This window comes from Nylanderia fulva, unplaced genomic scaffold (assembly GCF_048542155.1).
Source record: "Nylanderia fulva isolate GAGA-0341 unplaced genomic scaffold, ASM4854215v1 Scaffold969, whole genome shotgun sequence".
NCBI lineage: Eukaryota > Metazoa > Arthropoda > Insecta > Hymenoptera > Formicidae > Nylanderia > Nylanderia fulva.
This window is the reverse complement of record NW_028191100.1, coordinates 23,066-34,450: the sequence shown is the minus strand read 5'-3', so window position 1 is coordinate 34,450 and position 11,385 is coordinate 23,066. Positions and strand designations below refer to the sequence as shown.

General features: G+C 28.3%; 1 protein-coding gene across 1 annotated transcript; it reads right to left on the bottom strand.

Annotated features, from left to right (window-relative positions):
• Positions 1 to 7,776: 7,776 nt before the first annotated feature.
• Uba3 (Ubiquitin-like activating enzyme 3) lies at positions 7,777 to 11,244 on the bottom strand. Its single transcript, XM_085490101.1, has 5 exons — positions 11,043 to 11,244; positions 10,518 to 10,931; positions 9,712 to 10,072; positions 8,786 to 9,115; positions 7,777 to 8,329 (listed from the first exon to the last, which is right to left on the bottom strand). The coding sequence occupies exons 2-5, from the start codon at positions 10,763 to 10,765 to the stop codon at positions 7,943 to 7,945; spliced, it is 1,326 nt and encodes a 441-aa protein (XP_085346227.1). The 5' UTR covers positions 10,766 to 10,931; positions 11,043 to 11,244; the 3' UTR covers positions 7,777 to 7,942.
• Positions 11,245 to 11,385: the final 141 nt, after the last annotated feature.

Sequence of the window (11,385 nt, the reverse complement as noted above, 5' to 3'; positions counted from 1 at the left end):
AATCACTTTATTGAATCATTTTCAATCGATCATGATCAAAAGGCGTCGATTAAAACTTCATTTTTATTTTATTAAATGTACTGCCATCATTATGATCTCTTAGTATTTATGAAAACACAGAATGACTGATAGATCAAATGATATTAGAATATAACATGAAAGATCCAATTATATTTTAATCAGTATACATAATTGCAAAAGAAAAAAAATTAGATATAAAAAGAAACGAGCAAGACAAATTTTAATTCTCATACATATATCCAATACAAAATATGTCAAATTTCTTATTATTGGATCTTTAATTTAAATAATTTATATTAAAATATTTGAATAATTTAAAATAAAAGGAAAACAAAAACAAATTCACATTTTGGACAAAACCAAAATTATTAATATAAATTTAACGTATAAGACGGGCAACAAGAGCCAAATCGCGGATGACAATGCGTTATCCTAACGAAACTAAATAATTTTCCGTTAGAATTAAATACCGGTGCACAAGGCACCAAATTTTACTTGGACACGGCCAAGATTTTAAAATATGAAATAATCTCATATTTGAGATTTAATTTCAATACCCCCTTTAACCCCCCCCCCCCCCCACGGAAAATAAATAAATGAATGCAAGAGAAAAATATAGATCCGAAAATCGCTGAATCGGGAATCGAACCCGAGACCTTTCGCTTGCCGGGCGACTGCTCTTCCAGCTGAGCTATTCAGATCCTTTCGATTCTATACTTTTCTCTGTTATATATATTAATGTTGGTAAACAAACGCATTTTTAAGCCAGCGTGTATCAATATAAGAGTTTTAACAAGGCTCCGTAATATAAATATAAATTTAACGTATAAGACGGGCAACAAGAGCCAAATCGCGGATGACAATGCGTTATCCTAACGAAACTAAATAATTTTCCGTTAGAATTAAATACCGGTGCACAAGGCACCAAATTTTACTTGGACACGGCCAAGATTTTAAAATATGAAATAATCTCATATTTGAGATTTAATTTCAATACCCCCTTTAACCCCCCCCCCCCCCCCACGGAAAATAAATAAATGAATGCAAGAGAAAAATATAGATCCGAAAATCGCTGAATCGGGAATCGAACCCGAGACCTTTCGCTTGCCGGGCGACTGCTCTTCCAGCTGAGCTATTCAGATCCTTTCCGCATTGTCATCCGCGATTTGGCTCTTGTTGCCCGTCTTATACGTTAAATTTATATTTATATTACGGAGCCTTGTTAAAACTCTTATATTGATACACGCTGGCTTAAAAATGCGTTTGTTTACCAACATTAATATATATAACAGAGAAAAGTATAGAATCGAAAGGATCTGAATAGCTCAGCTGGAAGAGCAGTCGCCCGGCAAGCGAAAGGTCTCGGGTTCGATTCCCGATTCAGCGATTTTCGGATCTATATTTTTCTCTTGCATTCATTTATTTATTTTCCGTGGGGGGGGGGGGGGGTTAAAGGGGGTATTGAAATTAAATCTCAAATATGAGATTATTTCATATTTTAAAATCTTGGCCGTGTCCAAGTAAAATTTGGTGCCTTGTGCACCGGTATTTAATTCTAACGGAAAATTATTTAGTTTCGTTAGGATAACGCATTGTCATCCGCGATTTGGCTCTTGTTGCCCGTCTTATACGTTAAATTTATATTTATATTACGGAGCCTTGTTAAAACTCTTATATTGATACACGCTGGCTTAAAAATGCGTTTGTTTACCAACATTAATATATATAACAGAGAAAAGTATAGAATCGAAAGGATCTGAATAGCTCAGCTGGAAGAGCAGTCGCCCGGCAAGCGAAAGGTCTCGGGTTCGATTCCCGATTCAGCGATTTTCGGATCTATATTTTTCTCTTGCATTCATTTATTTATTTTCCGTGGGGGGGGGGGGGGTTAAAGGGGGTATTGAAATTAAATCTCAAATATGAGATTATTTCATATTTTAAAAAATCTTGGCCGTGTCCAAGTAAAATTTGGTGCCTTGTGCACCGGTATTTAATTCTAACGGAAAATTATTTAGTTTCGTTAGGATAACGCATTGTCATCCGCGATTTGGCTCTTGTTGCCCGTCTTATACGTTAAATTTATATTTATATTACGGAGCCTTGTTAAAACTCTTATATTGATACACGCTGGCTTAAAAATGCGTTTGTTTACCAACATTAATATATATAACAGAGAAAAGTATAGAATCGAAAGGATCTGAATAGCTCAGCTGGAAGAGCAGTCGCCCGGCAAGCGAAAGGTCTCGGGTTCGATTCCCGATTCAGCGATTTTCGGATCTATATTTTTCTCTTGCATTCATTTATTTATTTTCCGTGGGGGGGGGGGGGGTTAAAGGGGGTATTGAAATTAAATCTCAAATATGAGATTATTTCATATTTTAAAATCTTGGCCGTGTCCAAGTAAAATTTGGTGCCTTGTGCACCGGTATTTAATTCTAACGGAAAATTATTTAGTTTCGTTAGGATAACGCATTGTCATCCGCGATTTGGCTCTTGTTGCCCGTCTTATACGTTAAATTTATATTTATATTACGGAGCCTTGTTAAAACTCTTATATCAAAATTATTAAGTTGTTTAATTGATTTATAATATGGGATACTGTTTAAAAGCAAAATTCAAGAAAAACTTGAACGAAAATAGTATTTACTATAAAAAGGAATCCTAAACTTTTGCTTGTTTCTTTCTCATTATCATATATATCACTTAATTGCTATTTTACATATTATATATAAATTCAGGATCATAAAATATTCATTCCGTAACAAATTCAAGGTTAAAGCTTAAATATGTTCAATCGGGAAATACTCAGCGTTAAATATCATCATATCAAATAAAAAAAGCATAACTGTGTATATTAATATTGAGTAAATTTGAACATTATGTATTTATATGCAGAAGTACTTTAGATCTTTTATAACTAAAACTAAATTTTGGCATAGTATCATGAATATATAGAATAGATTATCTAAAAGTATCTTGTTAAATAATTAGAACGATAAAATCTTCACATTTAAGTGCTTATGTGCATATACATAGAAATTAAACATATATCTAAATTAAAAAGAAATTAATAGATTCGATTCTATTATCTTATATCAGGTAATGAACTCCTTATAACTTGAAATGTTACTATAGCTTTTAAAACATTCCATCACTATTTGCAATTATAGAAATAATACATATGAATCTAGTAAAACATCTTCATGATTTATATATATAAAATTTTTCCAATTTCGATATATCTTTAGCTAGTTTCAATTAAGAGTTAGAACTAATTTTGAGACACTGTATTTTAAAGTACACTACTAGCCAACTAAAAATATAAAAATATAAAAATTTAATATGTTTACGATATAAGGTCGGAAGCCTTAAATATTTATTTTGAAATGTTTCAGTTATGCTATTTTTTACATTTTTAATTGAATAGTTTTACATTTTGTGTATTAAATGTATTCAGTATTTGTTGCTGAATGAAGGTATTTATTGACATAAACTGCATTATATTAATCACTTTTATGCGTATCTTATATTACACAAAGTGCATAATCTAATAGTAATAACTATTAGATAATTAGATAATCTAATCTAAAATGCAATAAAGACATAAACTAATGTGCACTTAATGCGAGATACAATAGTCTAACTTTTATTGTCTGTAAGTCACATTTAATAACAAAAGATTCTGAATCTTGTGCAATATAAAATTCAGTATAATTGTTTTGGTTTTATCGAATAATTATGTATATCTAATCGTAAATGGCTATATGATATGATGATAATTTATTATAACTGCAACTATATACATTTTCCACTTTTCGTGAAACAGCTATTTCAGTCCTTTTATATAAAATGGACAGTTATTAATCATCTGATCATATAGTGCTTTTCATTCTACACATTTTTTCATATATTTACACGTAAAAATATATGTAAAAAATACACATGTACAAATCAATTGCTGTAAATTGTGAATCTATTTTTTAAATTAACATATTTTTAAAATGCACCAATATTATACTTAAAATATCACTTTGCGAAGCGGAAAGTCATTTTATATTAAGAAACTAAAAGAATTTTTTTAAAGTTAAGTTAGTGCCAATGATTATTTAAAAATGAATCCAGAAAAAAGGTCACTTAAATCACTGGGTTTTTCAACATTCTTTGATTTCACAGTATATACATTCCTAATGATCGATAAGACTATTTTTGTAATTAGCGAAGCAAACGCTTTTGGCAAAATATATTATTACTACAAACAACTGATTTATATATTGAAACTATCCTTTACATATTTCAATATGTATATGGACGAATGCGATATTAAATTTTTAATTTGCATAGCATATGCAGGATATCCATTTAAAATTAACTGAAAACTGAAGAATATAATTTTGTTATTTATTTTAAATTTACATAGCATGAAGGATATTCATTTAAAATTAACTGAAGAATAATTTTCTTATTCATTTAACTTATCAAAATTTAATTTATGAAATGCGCTATTTTCAAAGATAACTTAAAGATTGCGACGTTGTCAGACATATTTAAAGAAATAATTTGAACCTTTAATACCTGTAAAAAAGAAATTCTTTTGAAGCTGTGAAGTAATTACGTACTAAAAGTGCGAAGAAATAGAAATCTCTTCTATAGAAAATTTATTTAAATCTCTTAAAGTTATTCAGTTTCAATAAAATATTGAAAAATGTTAATAAGGCAGAGTTACATATTTATATTCAAATTTTATAATTTACTCATAATTTTCTTTATAATAATCCATTTTATATTTATTTTTTATCATTTTACTTAGATTTTCTGAACACATTGTTTGTCGATTTTGCTCCAAATTTCTTCTGCGTTTATGTGTGTATGTGTGTGTTCAAAATGTCCCAAAGTTAAACAATTATTTTGCCAGTATCTTCTACAAGAAATTATAATAAGAAAATAAATAAATATTCCTCTATAAATGTTTAATTTTATTATCAAGCGACATTAAACAAAGGAAAAAATATGTACCCTTTGTTTCTATTTAAAATACTATCTGATACTAATTTTGAATCTCCAAAAACAAAAAATCATGCATAATTTATACACTATTTAACAGTTTAATTAAATTTAACTATTTTTTAGAGTAAAATTTAAAACTTATATCTCTTAAATTTTTCGATATATATAAGACACTTGAAATATTCATATATTAAACAGATTAAAAAACTGAGAACCAGTTATTTAGTTTTTATGCATATGCTTATAAATATTAATTTAAAAATTATATATATATATATATATATATATATTTATAATTTTTAATTATGCTTATAAATATTAATTGAAAAATTATGTGTAAAATTATATTGTGTATATTATATGTATAAATGTACATGTGTTTACAATTTTATATCTATGTTTATAGACCTATCTTTATGTTGTTAAACCTTCATGTTTTTGTATCAACTTTTTATTATCTAATACATTTTTAAGTGTCAGTGTTAGAAGAAGTTGTGCCTCGCAAAGAAGCTCACACTCTTTTCGGAATCAGAGAAACTTTTTTAATTTTTGCGAAACAATAATATCAAGTATGTATGTGAGATAGTAATAGCTCTTATTATCTATTTTTTGAAATGCATGTCTCAAATATTTCAAAAAGAAATAATTAAATCTATTTTAAAAAATATATAACGTTCTCGCGCGTTTAATATTCTATTGCTTTTCAAAATCGCAAGTGAACAAAATGATCACACGTATAATATTATTATGCAATAGATTGTGTCAATAATTTTTTTAAATTCATGTACATATTATATATATTTTAAAAGAGCTGAATTATGCATGGATTCAGACGATATTCATTAAGACAATCAAAAAGAGAAAAATTCATAATTCGTAACAGGTTGCACCGGTAGACTCAAACAACATGGAACTATTCGAATTCGCAGCCGGGGATAATTATAAAGTATGTATATGAGATAGTGCTCTTATTATCGATTTTTTGAGAAACGCATGTCTTGTATATATCGAACAAGAATAATTAGAAATAACTCTTAGTTTATTCAATTCAAAAATAATTAAATCTATTTTAAAAAATATATACCATTCTCGCGCGTATCATTCTATTATAGCTTTTCAAAATTGGAAGTGAACAAAATGATCACACTTACAATATTATTATATTATGCAGTAGATTTAGATTATGTCAATAATTTTTTTAAACTCATGTACATATTATATATATTTTAAAACAGATAAATTGTGCATGCATTCAGTCGATATATTTATTAAGACACTCAAAAAAAACATTCAAAATTCGTTTTTAAATTAAACTATTAAACTCTTAACTTAATCTTTTTAAACTCTTAAACTTTTTTAAACTTTTAAACATGTACATATTATATATATTTTAAAAGAGCTAAATTATGCATGCATTCAGTCCCACACAGCACAAAACTCAACAGAAATGTTGCAGAAACGTTTCAACGTTTCAAAAACTATTCATTAATCAAAAACATTCATTTAACATATTCTCTATTGGCTGTTCTGCTTTATTTTAAGATATTATTTATCCGATCATTAAATAGTTCCATCTATTTCGTATACAATTGGTAACTTTTATCATATTTCAATTGTTAAAATATTGAATGTATTTATTGTTCAGTTTAAAATATTCTGAATTTTTTATGTTAATATGCAAAAGATATATTCTCACAATCGAACATCTTCTTACAATATAGCAAGAACATTTGACTGTATAATTGATCGGTTACGACTACGGAACTTTCTTCATATGCAATGGCATTAAGCAATGACTTTATTGTTGCATTTTTTTATATCTTTATATTGATTTAGTCCGCTAATATATATATATATATATATATATATATATATATATATATATATATACACACACATATATAATACAAGTACTTATTTGAATTTTATATATATAATTTGTATATAATATATAAATATATAATATACACATATATATAAAATATATATGTATATAAATATACATATATGTAAAATATATATGTATATAAACATATACAGAGTATCCCGAAATTCGTGAATCAAAATTCTCGAAAAAATAAATTAAAAAAATATATTTTAACTAAAAAAACTACTATTTAAAATGAAAAATGGCAAATACTTTAATTTATTTTTTCAAGAATTTTCTTGTTTGATATTTTGGTTCACGAATTTCGGAACACCCTTTATATATATATATATATATATAAAGGGTGTTCCGAAATTCGTGAACCAAAATATCAAACAAGAAAATTCTTGAAAAAATAAATTAAAGTATTTGCCATTTTTCATTTTAAACAGTAGTTTTTTTAGTTAAAATATATTTTTTAAATTTATTTTTTCGAGAATTTTGATTCACGAATTTCGGGATACTCTGTATATGTTTATATACATATATATTTTACATATATGTATATTTATATACATATATATTTTATATATGTGTATATTATATATTTATATATTATATACAAATTATATATATAAAATTCAAATAAGTACTTGTATTATATAATTTTGTGTATATATATATATATATATATATATATATATATATATATATATATATATATATTAGCGGACTAAATCAATATAAAGATATAAAAAAATGCAACAATAAAGTCATTGCTTAATGCCATTGCATATGAAGAAAGTTCCGTAGTCGTAACCGATCAATATATATATATATATATATATTTTATAAAGCGGATTAAAAAATATAAAATAAAGATATAAAGCAGATATATTATATTTGAATTATGTACCTATATATAATTTATAAAGTATACTTATAAAGTATAATTTATAAAGTATACTTATAAATATATATAACTTATAAAGAATACTTATAAAGAAAAGCGCGAATTTTTTATATAAAAGTAAAATTCTCGGCTAATAGTTATTGTCGACTTATGCTATCACTGTGTGAAAATCTCAATTTTAGAGTAACTGTATTCGGAGTTGTAACATCGGCGATGTTAATTTCAGTATCGTCCTTTAAACCCAACTCGATCAGAGTCTTTGACAGATTCTCGCGTGTCTTCTGCTCGATACTCGACACCGTTTGTATGTACAGAGTTTTACTTTTGCCGTTTACAATCGCTGTAAGGCCGGGACTTTTCATTTGCAAATCCGGCCGTTCACAAAGAAGCTCTATCAAGTCTTGCAGTTTGTATTTTGGATCCTTGATCTCGATCTCTCGCGGCACTTGACTACACGCCAGGCAATTTTGCTTCTTCTCTGCTTCGTAAGTGTACGTGTAAACTCCATCCAAATTGTTGAGCACCTTCAAAAATAAAATTTTTAAGTTTTATAATTCTTTTTACTGTTTATTAAAATTATTATCGATATTTGCATTGTACTTAAGACTTAAAAATGTGTAGAAAAAATAACATGGTGTCTAGTAAAATTTGAAAATGAAATTTAAGAACATTTCAAGGACATTTGCACGATTTTCTAATAATATGTACTGAAAAATTTTTTTATCAAGTCGATATAAATTGCAAATTAATGAAAATGAATGTATACATTACAAATATTCGATACAACATTCTTATATTATATTTAAACGTTTAAGACTCCTGGAATTGTGACGTCAGAAACGAGAACGCAGGAGCCTTAAAGGACAAACAAAATTCCAGAATATTTCAAGGACAGTTAGCGACACCCTGAATAACGTTCATATCAAATTAGTACTTTGTCCATGGCAAATTATGTTGACGTAGACTTGATTCATAATTACCATGTAATTATTTAAAGATGCGCTGCAACTGGTTGCAAGCTTAAATGCTTCTGTCGCGCAGATCGCAGCGATGACAGCGTTCGTCGACGCCACAGCTGGTATAATATTCTTGATGATGCCTTGCACAAGTCTGTACGTTAAGCCCTGTATGCCGAATTGCGTCGCTCTCTCGTTCGACTTTTCGTAAATCCAGTTTATGTGCTGAGGATCGTCTCCATCAATCGCACACTCGAATGGGTTCTCCTTCGGCCACTGGATCACCTTCACATACTCTACGCAATGTTCTGGCAAACGCGGGGTGTTGGCTATCGTACACAGAGGATAGGTGACCTGTGCAAATAATAATTTAAATATTAAAATAATAATATAAATATCAAATTAATCATTAAAATAATAATATACAGGGTGCCCCATTTTAATGTCTTACCCCAAATAAGTTTTTTATTTTTGATTGTAGAAAAAAATGTTTCAGATAAAAGTTGTATGGTTTCGAGGAGGACATGAGGTGGTGCTGTTAATTTGACCTTGAATAGTTGCATGATAAAATCATGTAAAAGTCACCTTTAATTTCTTAAATAGAACCACCTACTTTTCATTACATATTCTTGTAGCTGACATCGAGAGCTTTCCAAAACACTATAATAAAACATTTTTATCTCAAGTACTTTTTGAGTTATAAGACAAGATCTCCTCACCTCAAGGTGACCTTTACGCGACTTTCAAGCAACTATTCAGGGTCAAACTAATGGCACCACCTTATGCCCTCCTCAAAACCATACAATTTTTGTCTGAAACATTTTTTCTACAATCAAAAATAAAAAACTTATTTGGGGTAGGACATTAAAATGGGACACCCTGTAGAATGCCAATATATACTGTATTGATAATATTAATTCATGAAAATAAATATGGAAAATGATATTCACCTGTGGAGGATAGAGATCCAAGGTACACTCGATACAGGGATTCATACCCGGTAATATAACTCGGGCGTTTCCCTTAAAACCTTCAGTTCCACCGTCTATCAATGGTATAATACTACTCTGATCCAACGCACCATCCTCATAGACAAGCAAAGACATCAGCATACCATTCAGCCATCTTCTTGCGACAATTGAGTCTAATCCGCAGATTATCATGTGAAACTGTTGGTAAAACGCTGGATCTTTAGCTTGTATCTCGCAATTGTGCGCAATTACATTACAACCAGGTACTCTTGCGTTGACGAATTTTGCAGCTACTTCTGCTTTGTAAGAGCCAATGTCTTTATGACGGAATAAGAACTGTCTGCAATACATATATTTTTTTATCAGCTTTATAAAATAACATCTTTTATTAAATATTATATATTTCTTATATATATTATATTTAGTACACATATATTCTATTATATACTATTATATATTATTATATTAAGATTTATTAATATTAATAAATATTAAAATATATTAAAATAAATATTAATATATTAATATATTATTAAATATATATATATATATATATATATATATATAATTAATATTATATATATAATATATATTAAATATATATTTAATATATATTATATATTAAATAAAAAATGTATAAAATAAAATAAAATAAAAAAATTTTTGTTTGCACGTCAAATCAGCATTTTTCTTTGACAGAATAAAGAGGAAAAAATGAAAAAATGACAGAAATGTAATTCTACGAATTTGAATCTCTCCCTGGGATGCCGCTTAACCTCACTCACCGGTTGAGATTAGACAGCTCGATCGTGTCCATGTCGATGACGTGGATGTGCCGGAAACCCATGAGGGCGAGGTTTTTCAGAAGCTCGCACCCCAAGCCGCCGGCGCCGACCACCAGGACTTTGCATCGTTCGAGGAGCATCTGCAGATTCTCCGAGGACGGTTCGAAGTCCGGTCGGCAAAACGGGCCGCATCTCTCCAGCACTTTGCGCAAATTGCTCCAGCGTCTCTGCGTGTTGTCGGAGCCCATTTTTGACAGCGATTAACGTATTTAATTAATTCAATCCAGTTGGACGGAGATCGATCGGATCCGAAGTCGACGGTCGACGGATGAAGCTTCGCGCAAACTCGAAGGCTGGAAAATGTCTTCTCTTTCTCCTTCTTCGAGTTTCTTCCTCTCTTATTCGGTTTTATTCCTTTAAAAAAAATTATATATATATATATATTTTTTTTTTTACAACAATTATAAATAATTATGTAATTGCATGTATATATATATATATATATTATTCGTGTAATATACATACATATAGACTCTGTGTCTCTTATTCATCTTTTATGGCTGATTCTTCAAGGTGTGTTGAAGGGAATCTGTCCGAACTTTCGTACGCAAGCGTGTTACATCTTTACATCATGTAAACGAGTCAAGATGTTACACAGAGCTGTTTGTTCGGGAGCCTATATAAAATACTTTTCTTATGATTAATAATTATATTAATAGAATATTATATTAATATACACTATATTTTTATATTAATATACTATTATATTTATATTAATATTTTTATATTTATATATATATATATATATATATATAATATAATTTATTATATATATTTAATTAATTTAATTTTATAAATTTAATAAATT

Bases quoted from the DNA above. Each gene is read 5' to 3' on its own strand.
- Uba3 (XM_085490101.1), bottom strand. From the start codon at position 10,765: ATGGGCTCCGACAACACGCAGAGACGCTGGAGCAATTTGCGCAAAGTG. The intron at 9,116-9,711 runs GTGAATATCATT...TTATTTGCACAG, and splicing joins TGGATCTCTATCCTCCACAG to GTCACCTATCCTCTGTGTAC. The intron at 8,330-8,785 runs GTAATTATGAAT...TTATTTTTGAAG, and splicing joins CATCTTTAAATAATTACATG to GTGCTCAACAATTTGGATGG.